This window comes from Sesamum indicum, linkage group LG9 (assembly GCF_026168435.1).
Source record: "Sesamum indicum cultivar Baizhima isolate 11 linkage group LG9, ASM2616843v1, whole genome shotgun sequence".
Taxonomy (NCBI): domain Eukaryota; kingdom Viridiplantae; phylum Streptophyta; class Magnoliopsida; order Lamiales; family Pedaliaceae; genus Sesamum; species Sesamum indicum.
The window spans coordinates 15,845,318-15,861,048 of record NC_142665.1 but is presented as its reverse complement, the minus strand read 5'-3'; the positions used below and the strand labels follow the sequence as shown (position 1 = coordinate 15,861,048).

At 35.7% G+C, this 15,731-nt stretch overlaps 2 protein-coding genes across 2 annotated transcripts; both read left to right on the top strand.

Annotated features, from left to right (window-relative positions):
* Positions 1-12,993: 12,993 nt before the first annotated feature.
* Positions 12,994-13,395, top strand: LOC148786927 (uncharacterized). The gene has a single exon (XM_088885024.1). The coding sequence runs from the start codon at positions 12,994-12,996 to the stop codon at positions 13,393-13,395; it is 402 nt and encodes a 133-aa protein (XP_088741150.1).
* Positions 13,396-13,468: 73 nt separating this feature from the next.
* On the top strand, positions 13,469-15,462 carry LOC110013150 (uncharacterized). Its single transcript, XM_020698914.1, has 2 exons — positions 13,469-13,802; positions 15,425-15,462. The coding sequence occupies exons 1-2, from the start codon at positions 13,469-13,471 to the stop codon at positions 15,460-15,462; spliced, it is 372 nt and encodes a 123-aa protein (XP_020554573.1).
* The last annotated feature ends 269 nt before the right edge of the window (positions 15,463-15,731 follow it).

The window sequence follows — 15,731 nt, the reverse complement described above, 5'->3', positions numbered from 1 at the left end:
TGGGATGGATTGTTAAAGTTAATGACTTGACAGTTTTGTTAGAATAAAGGAAAAATTGCATAAAATCTCTTTATATTTTCAAAATTTAGTTAAAAGCCCATTTATTTTTCAAAATATTGCATATTATTCTCTCCTTCCGTTAGGTAAATTCTAACAGCATTAAATTTTTACTAAATTGATTGTTATACCCTTCTTGTAACAACTATTGATCTTTGAATTTAAAAATTAAACAGTCTACCGTTCGACTCCTCTCGTCCGGACGATTCCAACGAGGCCAAGCTTGCCCATTTTCATCGAGTAGGGATGGAGCCGGAGAAGAAGAGATAAAGGAAATTAAGTAAAATTATTTAATTGAATAAAATTTAAAAATAATAAATTATTAAATGTCTAATTTAAATATATATTGATAATTTACATATAACATTTTATATAAGTTAAAAAAACTGATATAATTTTTAGGTATTTTATATTTATTTAGTACATTTTATAAATAAATATTAAAATATATTTAAATTAAATAATAATTTAGTAAAAGCATTTAATTTAATAAAATTTAAAAATAATAAATAAATAATAATCTAGTAAAAGTATTCAATTTAATAAAATTCAAAAATAATAAAAAATATTAAATATTTAATTTAAATATATATTAATAGTTTTAATATAATATTTTATACAAATTAAAAAAATTGATATAATTTTTAGGTATTTCTATATTTATTTAGTATATTTTATAAATAAATATTAAAATATATTTAAATTAAATAATAATTTAATTTAATTAATAATATATAATATTGTAAGTGTTTTTTATTTATAATCAAATGAAATTATTTAATTTAATAATATTTAAAAATAATAAAAAATATCAAATTTTTTAATATAATATTTTATCTAAGTTAAAAAAATTAATATTATTATTAGGTTTTGTTACATTGATTTAGTATATTTTATAAACAAATATTAAAATATATTTAAATTAAATAATAATTTAATTTAATTTATAATATTATAAGTGTTTTTATTTATATTCAAATAAAAGGGACAAATTGGATATTTGCCCACTTAAAACCCTATTTTTGTGTAGCATGTTTGTGGAAGGATGTTAAGTTGTATATGTAGTGGCAGAGAAGGGTATTTGGACCATTACAGTACCAAAAAAGTTGAAATAGGGTAAAAAAAAAGGCCCCCACTCTCATTTTCACCATATGTACAACACCTTCCGTCAGTTTTGGACGGATGGGGTCTTTTTTGCAGGGTTTCAAAATTCACACGGTCTCTTGTGGCTATTTATTTAACACAGTTAAGTTTTGTGCAATTTTAGCATAACACAGGGGGTATTATGGAATTTTTCCTAGAATAAATGACCAAAAGCCAATTAGACTGGCCTAAATATATTTTATTCTGATAAATTAATCGATATTATATAATTTTGTATACCTAAATAGTATTTGCTCATTTTGTTTGTCCATATTTTTACTTGAACATCATAACAAATCCAATATACCAATTGGGAACCGTGCTGTTGGGCCGCGTATTAGATGGTGGTAATGAAACCAACTGCAAAAAGATTGGATCTGAAATGTTTCAATGTCAAGGACCTCGAGAATGAGCATCAAGAGTCCTATGGAGACTTTCACTATGAGTCGCATTTAATTAGTGAGAACTATGTTTAATCGGTGAAAGATGTGGGGCGTCTATGCAATCTTGGTGAGTTTATTGACTAGATGTTGAATCAACTGAATCGACTCTCGCAGATCGCCATATGAAAGCCTTGGAAGTTTGGTCAGTATGATTCGAATCCCCAACTTTAATAGTACGGGAGTAGTTTTAAGACTTGAAGAATCACGACAGTCATGTACTTACGGTGACTATATCTTGGATCTATGTGAGAGGTGATTGTGTCACAAACACGATCGTCATAAGCTTTATCCAGTGCAGTCGGAATATGTGGTGAGGATGTGAGTTTCAAGAAGAGGATCCATCTCCTACCAATATGTGACAGGGATATCTCTTATGTAATTGTAGATGCGTTCACGTTCTATGAATCTGTGGCCATAGTCATTGATCAAATAGGAATAAAAGGTTTCTATTTTGAGAAACTTGGTGTAACGCGATCTCAAGTATTAAGCAAAGCGTCTAGTCCAGGATGGAAACCGACAGCTAATTCCATACCCTAGGCTAAGACCGGGAGATGATAGACGGCCACCAACGGTGATGGATTTTCTTGATTAAGGGTTATTCAAGAATTACTAATTAAATTAGATTTAATTAATAATAGTATTAGACGGTAGCCCAACTCTAGTTGAAAGGTAAACCTAAAGAGTCACACAAATCACATAAATGAACAAAGAGTTAATTTGGAATTAATTTTACAAGTAAATGGATTACGTACAAAAGAGATCCATTGGATTGGAAAAAGGCCCAAGAATAAATTAATGGTATTAATTTATATTGAACTTGTCCTTATAATTTAATAAGTTGGATCTTATTAATTAATAAGGATAATTTGGGCTTATGTATTTGATTAGATTAAATACAAGTTGGGTTCAATTAATTGGATATTTATTAAATTGAATTTAAATAAAAATTCATCGGGCTTGTACTTTAAAGGTAAAAATCAGCCAAGCCATATTATATGGAGACCATGAAAAATTTCATGGAAGGAAATAAATGGTTAGTAAAATGCAATTTTGGAAAGTGCAATTCCAGCCATTATTGGGATATCTTTATTTGGAATAAAGAGAGATATACCTTGTAGATAATAGAATGTTTTTAAGAACATTCTTAACTATCAAAATGATATATATATATATATATATGAAACATAATTATTTGGAAAATAATTATGATCATTATTATACAAAAAAAAATTCCCCCTCCTTCCACCAACCCATTCGACCACCCACTCTCTAGCACTAGGTGCGATTTTCTTCTCTCGTTCTCTTCTAGCAAAAAGGACGTACTCTAATGTGGTGTAGATGAATTAAAGGGTTCCTGTGTTGGAGCCTCAAGTGAGGAGCATTTCAATCGAACGTGGAAGATGAAGGTATCGTTTTTCACCCTTCTATTTTTTATTTTTATGGATTCAACATCAGCCGCATGTTTGTTTTATTTTTACTATATCGAACGCCCAGGAACTGCAAGAGGACACCCTATGCATTCATTATTTTTATGCGCTTTAATTTTATTGTTAATTTGCGTTTTTCGTCACTGCTTTGGCCAGCACGTTCTTGGACCGTACCACACGATTCTTCAATTGGAATTAATTAGAGCCGATTTGATATAGGGGTTGATGCTTATATGATGATTGCATGTTAACGTGCTTTTACTGCTTTTGAAGCATGTTTTTATCGCTTTCCTTCTAGTAGTTATATGATGAAAATAACTCATTTGATTTTTTTGCAATTTTGGATTATTAAAGCATATGAAAATTTGGAATTTTCTGTATTTATGCTTTATTTTGTTGTATTATGTTAAACAAAAAATGTGAGAAAAATCACAGCAGCACTGCTGTTGCTGGCGCACAGCCAGACGCGCGCGCAGGCAGGAGAGCCTGAGCCGGCACATGCACTCCGTGCGTAGCAGGCAACTTGCGCAAGCCTTACAGCCTGGGCAACGAAGGCAGCGCACGTTGCAGGACCGACAGCCGATGGCTAGGCTGTTTTTTTGTCGTTTTTCGAAAGTTTGATTTTCTGGAATTCTTGTTCATTATTACTTATTGTTTTTTTAATTTTTTTAGTTTTTTTTTTCTAAAAATTAAAATTGCATAATTAATTGGATTATTTTGTGCATTGGATGCACATATTTTTTTGATCATCCTTTCTGATTACTGGTGGGTGTCGAGATCACAAAAAATAATTCCTAATACACTTGTGAAAGTGGGAGTAGGGTCAATCTACAGAGATTGGTTTTAAGTTGATTTCTTTAAGAAAAAGAAAATAATGGGGGGAGATTGATGATAAAAAGAAGTAATTGAAAACTAAATAACCTAGAAAACAATTGAAAGTACCTTTGTGAAGACACGAGAGAGAGATTTTTCGGTTAAGGCTAGTATCATGCTTGATTCTTGTGAGTTGATCATTGATGCAAGAATAACATATGTATAAATGAATAAATCAGTTATAGTATTGGTACGACCTAACACCTTACCTTTCCTTACCTTTTCGTCATCCAAGGTACGACCGTTGGCTAGATCCCTAATTAACAGACAACCCTGGGAACGTCCACAAGATTTAATCTATTAACAGCATTAAGAATTAGAAAGGCCTGATTCTAATCAACAAATTCCTACGAGGATAATTCGTTTAAACTAGATCATGCATTCCCCATAACATAACTAATTACTATGACATAATTAACCATGATATGTTGCTACTAAGCATTGAACTAAATAAATAATTACACGGATTTATAAAGTCCAATTAGCAAAGCAAACCTTCTTGATAATGAACAATTGGCCATATCATTAAAAAAATTAGACGTTTGTAATTAAAGTACAGAGAATAGCATGAATATTCATTTAACAAGTGTAGAGAGAGCAGATTAGATCTCACAACATACTGCGAATCAAGCAATCACCGTACCTAACCAGAAAAAAGGAATTTAACCGGACATGTTAATGGAAGAACACACTAAAAAGTGGAATTTCATTAACTCCGATTATAAATTAAAAGTAAAAGAGAGAGTAAAGTAAGCAAATAAAGTATTCTATTGAATCACCAGTTAGCGAACAACCTTTAAATGAAGAGACCCCCCTATTTAAAATAAAAGTCTCCTACGAATCTAGACGTGGGGGGGGGGGATAAATACATAATTAACTCTAAAAAGATAAATAAATCACAAATAACATGTTTTAAGGAATCCTTTCCAAATCTAAGCACTTCATTCCTTTTTCTCTTGTGGAAATCACTCGTTTTCCTTCTTCACCCGAGTTGACCACTCCACTAAGCGTGGGCACGCTTAGTTAATCTTGTAGAAATTGCCTTGTATCTTCTTTTTCATTTTTGATGCTTTCAACTCCGATTTTAGCTGGATTTTTGCCATCTTTGTCTCATATCTTCCCTTTTGGCTAAATATACAATAAATTCACATAATTAGGGATGTTTTGACTTAAAAAGAAAGATTGAATCGCTATAAAATTGTGACAATTGCAGAGTTATCAAATACCCCCACACTTAGCTCTTTGCTTGTCGTCAAGAAAAATCAAGATGGATTATGCATTCAAAAACTCCTTCCAAATTTCGAACATACTCAAGGCAAATTGTAATCATGTGCAAAGTAAATGACATACTTTGTGAAAAAGATAATTCAACATATATCAAACAAGTTTCACGTAGTGACTATTATCAAAGCCAATCATAAAACTAGTGGACTATTTTTCTCTCCGCTTTCTATTCTCTCAAGTGTATATATGGCTCAAGTGTATCTCTCGACACTTACTATGACAATGCTTCACCATAGGCTCGCCTATACACCATATCTCCACCACTTTGAAATATACACATACATGGATAAAAGGTCTTTGATTTTGGTTGTAATGGGGCTTTGGTTTGGGGGTAGGATATAAGGATAATGAGGTTAAATTTCAAGAAATCAATTAGAGCACCAAAAAAGAAATTTGAGTGAACAACAATTCGAATTTCTCAAAGTTTACTCATCTACCATCAAAGTTCCTTGAACTATGCCTTTTTTTTTTCTTTTGGAGGGTTGATACATTTTTTTCTTCTCTTTTTCTTTTTTTTTTCTCTTTTTCTTTTTTTGCTGCAAGAAAATTGCTTTCTTTTTTCTCTTTTTTCCACTTGAGTTTTCCCTTTTCTTTTTCTCCTCTCCATTTTCTTTTTGTGATGGGCATAGAATAAGAAAATTGATGTCGGCTCCCATAAAGTAAAGAAGACCATAATTTTGGAACCCCCACACTCATTTTGAGATATATCTTTTTGGCACATAAACTCATTTCCCTTGATGCTCTAATAGTTCTTGGAAGGGTCAAAATCAATGGTTTAAACAAACGACGGGATAGGTTTGTATATGATGGGTTATATCATCAACAAAATAGGTCAAAAATGCTCAAAGGGGTTCTCTAAAGTAAAAATGTGTTGGGTGGTTAAAGAAGGTCGAAAGTGGTTTCTACTGCCTTTATCATATCCAAATAAATGCACATTTGTGTGGCCTCGATGTGGTTCAAGGCAAGTTCTAGGAAGACAAAGCCATAAAAGTGTTATTTTATCAAGAAAGAATGATTTTTTATGGATATATCAAGTTCAAAGTCTTACGAGGTATGTTTTAGTCCACTAATCCTTTATCAAAAGATTTTAACTTAAGTCATTTTGGTAAAAATAAGTTTTCAATTGATGAATTATCCTCAAACATAAAACATGTAGTCTTTTTGCACATAACACATCAAGCCAAGATTAGTCCAAAATTGTAAAGGTTTTTATCATGCCAAAGTTTTCCACAAATTTGCCAAAAAAATTCTCTTTTCAAGTCAACTTGAAAAAGAAAAGGAAAAATTTTTCGCTAGGCACAAAGAAAATTCATCCACCACCAAGCACATCAACCCTAAAAAAAAATTATCAAGTATAAGCTCAACAACCAAACCCCCACACTTAAAATTCACATTGTCCTCAATGTGGACATTGACATGCAACTCAAGAATTAAAAATTAAAATGAGAGAGTTTAAGGAAACGTCCCTGAGTGCATGCCGCGAAGAGTTTATGGCGTGGGTGAGCTGGTGGCAGACGGTGGCGGCGACTTCCGGTGGAAGTACGCTTTGGCAGTGTGTGCTACGGGAATGGGGCCCCGATCTGGAGGTTGTTCATTCTTCTCGGCTTCTCTTTTGGCTACTTATCCTAAATGAATTGAAGATAAAATAAAGCAGACAAAATAGAAATTAGGAGAAGAAGTGAAAAGAAAAAGAGAAAGAAACCATGCACCACATAGAGTGTTTTGGAGCAGCAGTGATGCCGGTGGCGGAATGAAACAGAGAAGGTGAGGCTGGAGATGGGTTTGATGGTGTCGCGAACGACATGAGAGACAACAGCAGTGGAACAATGACGGCAGAAATAACAATAGTGCATCAGCGATGGAGAGGGAGAAATCGAGTGGTTGTGTGACTGTCGAAAAAGAGAGAGAGAGAGAACGACGACAATGTGGTTGGAGCGATGAACGACAAACGGCGATGGAACTGAGATAGACTACAACGACGTGGGTTGTTGGTTTTCTGTGTCGGGGGCGAGAGAGAAGACGGTGGATCGGGGTTTCCCCCAACATAGTTATGCCGGCGAACAGTGGGAAACTGAGTGATGGTGACACACGACGGTGCGTCAGCGGAGAACTTTTTCCGGTGAGATGACGTCGGTCGTGAGTTGAGAGGGAGAGAGATCTTAGTGGTAGGTGAAGTTGCTGTGAGAGAAAGTGAGAGAGACAGTTAATGAAGATGAAGATGAAGATAAAGAAAATCTTAGCCAAATATATGAATAAAAGTGGAAAATTTCGACTGATTTCCTTCTTTCTTTTGATTTTTCAATTTTCTGAATTTTTTTTTTGAAAATATACAAATAAAAAGAAAAGTAAACGAAAGTTGGTGAAGTGAATAACAGATTACGAAGTTTGACTCAGCATGGGCACACTTAATGGGAACTTCAAATCTGTTTTGGTGAAGTGAGCCAAAGAGATTTGAAAGACCCATTAAGCGTGGGCATGCTTAATGAAATTGCCAAATCTGTCTGGATTGGTCTTCCAAATAGATTTGGATGCTCAATTAAATGTGGGCACGCATCTCAAAACTTGAATAAAAACACATAAACTAAAATCAAATGAAAGAGAATTGAAAAGGACAGAAATTTCATGGGTTGCCTCCCATGCAGCGCCTTTCTTTAGTGTCTTTAGCTAGACATTGTTGTGCCTCAACTTCAATACGATGGGTACTTTAAATTCTCTTCTTCTTCGTCGTAGTGCTCCAGATGGTGTGGACCAAGGAAAACTTATTTTGTCATGAAATGCTTTGTTGTTTTCTCGGACTAAGTTGAAGTCTTTATAACCATCGAATTTAGCTTTTTCTTGCACCAATGGATCTATGATCATGTTTTCTTCCGAAATTTTTGCTTTCTCTAACGTGAGGCTTTCTTCCAATGCATACTTCACATGGTCCTCGCTGCTAATTGCCGTGGAATCCTGCACGAGAGGGTCAAAGATATCTACAAGAAGAGCGGTACGTAAATCAGTTGGATACCTCATGGATTCATAGATGTTGAATCTTATGATATCACCGTTGAATTCCATGGTGAGAGTTCCACTGTGCACATTGATTTTTATTCTAGCTGTATTGAGAAACGGTCTTCCTAGCAGGATTAATGTGGAATTGGGGGAGTTGTCTTCCCTCATATCCAACATGTAAAAGTCGGCGGGAAACACCAATTCATTAACCTGTATGAAAACATCTTCCAAGACTCATTCCAGATAGACTATAGAGCAGTCTACAAGTTGGATGACTACCCCTATTTCCTTTAAGGGACCAACATTTAAGGACTCAAAAATGGTAAGGGGCATAACATTTATAGATGCTCCAAGGTCGCACATAGCCCTCTTTATTCCAATTATACCAATTTTACAAGGTATAGAGAACGTACCTGGGTCCTTACATTTTGGGGGTAGTTTTCATTGGAGAATTGCAGAAACATTCTCCCCCCATACTTACCCGTTCGTTTCCCTTGAGTTTTCCTTTGCTAGTGCACAATTCTTTGAGGAATTTCGCATAGCGGGGTATTTGCTTGATGGCATCGAGTACAAGGATGTTTACCTCCACTTTGCGGAACATCTCAAAAATCTCTTTTCCTTCCTCTTCCTTCTTTGCTTTGGTGAATCTTTCTCGGAAGGGTGGTCTGGTTACCAAAGGCTTCGGATGGTCCTCTTCGGGTTCGGTTTGTTCTTGTTAGACCTTAATTTCCTTTTCCGGCTTTCTTTTCACAGCGTGCCCAAGTTTAGTGCCATCTTCATTCACATTTTCCTGCAATTCCTTTTCACTACGAAGCACAATAACATTAGCATTTTGTCTAAGGTTAATGACAGATTGAGAAGGTAGCTTACCTTGAGACTCTAGCTTGCTAACAGACGACGCTAGTTGACTGATTTGAGATTCTAGATTTTGAATGCTTGTATGGGTCTGTTGTTGGAACCGCTTTCACCATGTCTTCGAGAGATGGGCTAGGCGTGGGATTAGACTGGGGAGCTGGTGGCCTGTATTGGGGTCTTTGAAAGTTTTGGTGTTGGTTACCGTAACTCAGATTCGGATGACCCTCCATCCGGGGTTGTATGTGTTGGAGAAAGGATCATATCTTCTCTGTTGTTGTCCAATGAATCCTCCTATGGCGTCGGCATGCTCGATGGTTGACTCTTGAAGAGTTGGGCACATGCCGGTGGCGTGTCCCGTTAAAGTGCAAATACCACACGCTTTGACATGTTGATGTTTGTCTGCAACAACTTTTTCAACAATAGATGTGAGTTAGTTTAAACGATCTTCAAGATTGCTTACCTCATTACTTCTCCTTGGTGGATCATCGTATCTAACCCCGAACTGTTTCATGTTGGACGCCATGATCGAGATCAGGCTACGCGCTTCGGTAGGAGTTTTATTGAACAGTGCTCCTCCATTTGCCGCGTCTATCAATTTCCTATCCATGCTTGATAGACTTTCGTAGAAGTACTAGATCAGCAGGTGGTCCGGGATCTAATGATGGGGCAACTTTCCACTAGTTCATTGAATCTTCCCCAATATTCGAAGAGACTTTCCCCCGCGAATTGACGAATCCCACTCATCTCCTTCCGGATCATTGTGGCTCTTGAGGCAGGGAAATATTTCTCAAGAAACTCTCTCTTGAGATCATTCCATCTTGTAATGGATCTTGAAGGTAGAAAGTAGAACCAATCCTTCGTTTGGTAGGCAAGAGAGAAGGGGAATGCTCTCAGTTGACTTGTTCCTCGCTTATGCCTTGTGGTCGCATTCTGGAGCATACCACATGGAATTCCTTCAGATGCTTGTGTGGATCTTCACCTGCGAGACCACGAAAAGTGGGAAGTAAATAAATTAATCTAGATTTCATTTCAAAGTTTACCTCCAAGTTTGGGTACTCAATGCACAGTGGCTGCTGGTTCAGATCGGGCGACGTCATGTCCTTGATCGATCTTTTAGGAATCAAAGCCATTATTTCTTCTCTGGATTCGCTTGAGGATTCCTCAAATTCCAAAGTTATGTCTTTTCCGTCTTTGTAGGGAGCGGATGTTCCTTCCGATTGTTGCTTAGTCTCCCAACGAAGTCTTTGTGCGGTCTTCTCGAATTCGGGGTCGTATTCCATTTTACCTGTACGAGAAGACCTTGGCATCAATGGTGATAAAAATCAAGTAACTAAAAAAAATAAAGAAATCTACTTAAAAACGCCAGTCCCCTGTAATGGCGCCAAAATTTGGTGGGTGTCGAGATCACAAAAATAATTCTTAATACACTTGTAAAAGTGGGAGTAGGGTCGATCCATAGAGACTGGTTTAAGTTGATTTCTTTAAGAAAAGGAAAATAATGGGGGGAGAATGATGATAAAAAGAAGTAATTGAAAACTAAATAAACTAGAAAACAATTGAAATTACCTTGGTAAAGACACGAGAGAGAGATTTTCCGGTTAAGGCTAGGATCATGCTTGATTCTTGTGAGTTGATCATTGATGCAAGAATAATACATGTATAAACGAATAAATCAGTTATAGTGTTGGTACGACCTAACACCTTACATTTTCTTACCTTTTCGTCAGCCAAGGTCGGCTAGATCCCTAATTAACAGACAACTCTGGGAACGTCCACAAGATTTAATCTATTAACAACATTAAGAATTAGAAAGGCCTGATTCTAATCAACAAACTCCTATGAGGATAATTCATTTAAACTAGATCATGTGTTCCCCATAACATAACTAATTACTATGACATAATTAATCATGCTATGTTGCTATTAAGCATTGAACTAAATAAATAATTACACGGATTTATAAAGTCCAGTTAGCTAAACAAACCTTCTTGATAATAAATAATCGGCCATATCATTTAAAAATCAGACGTTTGTAATTAAAGCACAGAGAATAGCATCAATATTCATTTAACAAGTTTAGAAAGAGCAGATTAGATCTCACAACATATTGTGAATCAAGCAATCACCGTACCTTAACCAGAAAATAAGGAATCTAGCCGGATATGTTAATGGAAGAACACACTAAAAAGTGGAATTTCATTAACTCCGATTATAAATTAAAAGTAAAAGAGAGAGTAAAATAAGCAAATAAAGTATTCTATTGAATTCCACCAATTAGCAAACAACCTTCAAATGAAGAGACCCCCTCTATTTATAATAAAAGTCTCCTACGAATCTAGACGTGGGGATAAGGGGGATAAATACATAATTAACTCTAGAAAGATAAATAAATCACAAATAATATGTTTTAAGGAATCCTTTCCAAATCTAAGCACTTCATTCCTTTTTCTCTTGCGAAAATCACTCGTTTTCCTTCTTCACCCGAGTTGACCACTCCACTAAGCGTGGGCACGCATAGTAAATCTTGCAGAAATTGCCTTGTAATCTCCTTTTTCCTTTTTGATGCCTTCAATTCCGATTTTAGCTTGATTTTTGCCATCTTTGTCTCATATCTTTCCTTTTGGCTGGACATGCAATAAAATCACATAATTAAGAATGTTTTGGGTTAAAAAGGAAAATTGAATCGCTATAAAATTGTGATAATTGCAGAGTTATCAATTACAAATTTCAAGTTTGTGTTTTCTTCATATAATTATCTGTTATGATATTGGATAATATCGATGGTAATATTACATAGGATATGTATTATGAAATGTATGGATGGATGATCATGAAACCCACGACCTCTTGTGTGTTTACATTTATGGTTGAAATGATTTCTTTTCTCTGCCTCTCATATTTAGCCTTGGATTAATAAGACTTGCTATTTTCCTCCTTATGTACTCCCCCCGACTTTTGATCGAGATTTCTTTTTAAGTTGTAATGAGAGTAGTATAGAAATTTTGGTGAGGTGTTTTATTTTAAAGCAAGCCTATGGAGAAGAAGGTTCAAGGAGAATGATGCCCATGAAGAAATTACAAAGCCCATCTACATATTGATGTGTAAATTATTTTATAATAGCATAGGGCCACCTTACAATGACTACTGACTCACTGCGAGCTCAGTGAGTCGCATAGGTTGGGCTCTTGATCATCCAACAGGGGTATAGTTAATTGCGTTGCATGCGGTGATTTTTTTATTGATTTAGCATTTGAGGTTATGCATGCAATATAATTATGTGATGAGGTCTCGGTCAAATAACTCAAATATTAACTCTCACTTGGTCGGAGCAAGTTAAATATGAGGCCCAAAATGGACTTGGATCAAGATTGTCTTGATCTGTCCAAGCTTTCCATCTACAAGAATGTGGTGAGGAAACTATCACTACCCAACTGTGGTCTCACAAGTCATAGCACACTTGGAATAGAGGAAAACTACACTATTGCTGTGAACAAAGAACACGTTCAATGTTTTGTTGTCTCATGAGTCGTGGGGGGCGATGAATGATGTGTAATTTGATTGATGGATTGGGCCTAACACTGAGTAATATAATTCATTTGCAATCTCTCGGGAACGTGAAGAGGTGAGACAAAATATCTTGGGAATCTCATGGAATTAGAATGACATCGGTTGTTTCCCACAAGGCTTTCTCTATGTGAATCATAAAAGCGGCGCATGGTAAACTATTTTTGTGGATCCCAAGCCCACTAGCAATTGGTTTCCCGAAATCCCACTTGAGAATAGTGGGCTTTCATATAAATAGGGGGAGTTAAAGGCTAAAGACCATGTCTTCAACTTGTCAATAACATTAATATCATCTGTTGATTTTTGTTTTAATTCTATCGTGTAGAATAACGTCTAAGAACCCCTTAACCTTGATAATGGGGACTAATAAATTTAAATACACAAACTACAATGACTCGCTGCAAAATTTAAGGATTGTTCTAAATTTCGAGAACCAAGGCTATGTCTTGGACAAGCAACTCCCGACGACCTTATCGGAAGGGTCCTCTCCAGAAGAACGTGTGGCGTTTGAGAAGTGGCATGAGGACAACCTCAAGGTCCCCAACATCATATTAGCTTTGATGATCAATGACATCCAAAAGCAATATGATAGGCTGGAAAACTTTCGCTCGATAATGCTTCGTGAGAAGGAAGTTTATGCAATTCCTGATAGGCATATTAGATATGTCCCTACTAAAGCAATTTTTAGGACAAAAAAGACTGAAGGATCTTTTGTGCAAAGTCATGAGGTCAAGATGCTATCCCTCGTGAGGACTTGACAATGACGTGTACATTGATGTGATCCTCTAGTCACTTCCTCCTTCCTGTGACTCATTTATCGTTAACTATAACATGAATGGACTTGAGAAGTTTATTTATGAGTTAATCAATATGCTGGTCCAAAACGAGGCAACGACCCACAAGTCCGTGCTTGCAGTGTTGATACGAGAGGCTACGACCTCCAAGGCGAAAGGCAAGAGGACCGAACGCTGGAAGAGGAAGAAGGGAAAAGAAAAGGGCATCGCCACTACTAGTGCTCTAAGCGCCCCTGTTGCTCCCGTGGGAAAGGGCAAAGGGAAAGGGAATAATGGCGGTTTACAACGATTGAGGGCAAATGATGTTTGCATTCACTGCTGTGAAAATGGGCATTGGAAGAGGGAGTGTCCACAACTCCTCTCCAACCCAGGTACGTTTGTGATTGAAATAAATATAATAACTAATTATGCTTCCTGGGTATTGGATACTGGTTGTGGAGCTCATATCTGCAATGATTTGCAAGTGTTGGAAAGAAGCAGAAGGCTACATAAGGACGAGATGGTCCTAAGGCTCGGTGATAGCAAGGTCGTTGCTGTGGAAGTCGTGGGATCTCTCAACTTAGCTATCAGTGATCATATTCGGATAGAATTAAATGACTGTTATTATGTACCGAGCATGAACAAGAATATTATCTCCATTCCTATTTTAGACAATGATGGTTATGCATTTAAGATCAATAAAAATAGTTTTTATTTGATGACTGATTATAATCTTCATTTGCTTGGTACATTAACTAATGGTGTTCAAATTCTCCAATAGTCAAATTAGATTATGACTGCCCAACATAAACGAAAGCTAGATAATCATGAAAACACACAGATTTTGGCATGCAAGGTTAGGTCATATCTCCATAGAAAGGATAAGGAAGTTGGTAGAATAAAAAAGTTTAGAGGTAGACGACTTGGACAAACTATCAACTTGCGAATCCTGTCTAAGGAAAAATGACCAAGAAACCTTTTGTTGGACAAAGTATGCTTGTTATTGGTCTATTGGACTTAATCCATACAGACGTCTGTGGACCACTAAATACTCCGGCTAAAGGAGCCTACTCATACTTCATAACCTTTAGCGATGATCACTCACAGTACAGTTATGTTAACCTTATGAGGTATAAGTCTGAGGCCTTTGGAAGGTTTAAGGAATTCAGACTAGAAGTAGAGAATCAAACTCATCATAGACTTTTGGTCGGACCGAGGTGGAGAATATTTAAGTGGTGAATTCATGGATTATGTAAAAGAGAATGGAATTCTCTCTCAGTGGACTCTTCCTCGAACGCCGCAGCTTAACGGCAAGTCCGAAAGGAGGAATCGAACCCTATTGGATATAGTTCGCATGCCCCAAAGATTATAATACATAATTGTAGGATTAATTGACAAATCTTTATAAAACTTAGTGATTAGTAAATAAATTATAGGCCATAATTGGAAGATAATAAAATTTGAATGAATTAAATTGGAGGTCGTAATAATATGTGGGGGCAACTTATATTAATTAAGAAAATACAGGAATTGTAAATGGGTATTTTGAAAAAAAATTAATTAAATAAATAAAATAATAATAATATATATATATATATATAGGAAAAAGTATTATTTTAGTCCGCTAAGTATGCCCAATTTTAATTTTAGTCCGATAACTACTGCCTTTACTTCGCTCTCACTTTTTTCATTTCAAACCATCATCTTCTCCACTTGTGCAAAACCTCGCGTTAAAGGGAATGTCTTCCAGGTAGCTACCGTCCTCATCGCCTCGAGGTGAGTTCATCGTCGCCGTTTACTTCGATGTCGGTTAGAACGTTAGTGTGTACCTACGTATCTTAGAACTCATCGCCGTTTACTTCGATGTCGGTTAGAACGTTAGTGTGTACCTACGTATCTTACTCTGAAACATTGGGTTGTAACCTGTATCATCATCAATGTCAACTTTTCCTATAATATATATAATTTATATTGTTAATTTTATTTTTTTTTTGTCTTTTTTGGAGTGGTGCAGGAATCATCGTCGGAGGTGCACTTGACATTGTTCCGTGAGATTTGTTTGCATTCATCGATGTTGTTTTAAGGAACAAAATATTGCAAGGTATTGTAAGACTTTTGGGGGATGTTTTGGCACATTTTTGGTTTGTAAAGTGGTAGTATTTGGCAGATTTTAAGCATGCAAAGTTGCACTTTACAGCACATTCCATTAATATCAAAATTAGTGGATTTCAGTATATATATATATTTTTTTGTTTTGCAATTTAGTGCTTTTGTGCAATTTTAGTTTTCATTTTTATTGCTTTCAGGATTTATGCTTACAC

Coding starts and splice junctions, on each gene's coding strand:
- LOC110013150 (XM_020698914.1), top strand. CDS start 13,469: ATGAATGGACTTGAGAAGTTTATTTATGAGTTAATCAATATGCTGGTC. Junction 13,803..15,424: donor ACAACTCCTCTCCAACCCAG/GTACGTTTGTGA, acceptor GGAGTGGTGCAG/GAATCATCGTCGGAGGTGCA.
- LOC148786927 (XM_088885024.1), top strand. CDS start 12,994: ATGGGGACTAATAAATTTAAATACACAAACTACAATGACTCGCTGCAA.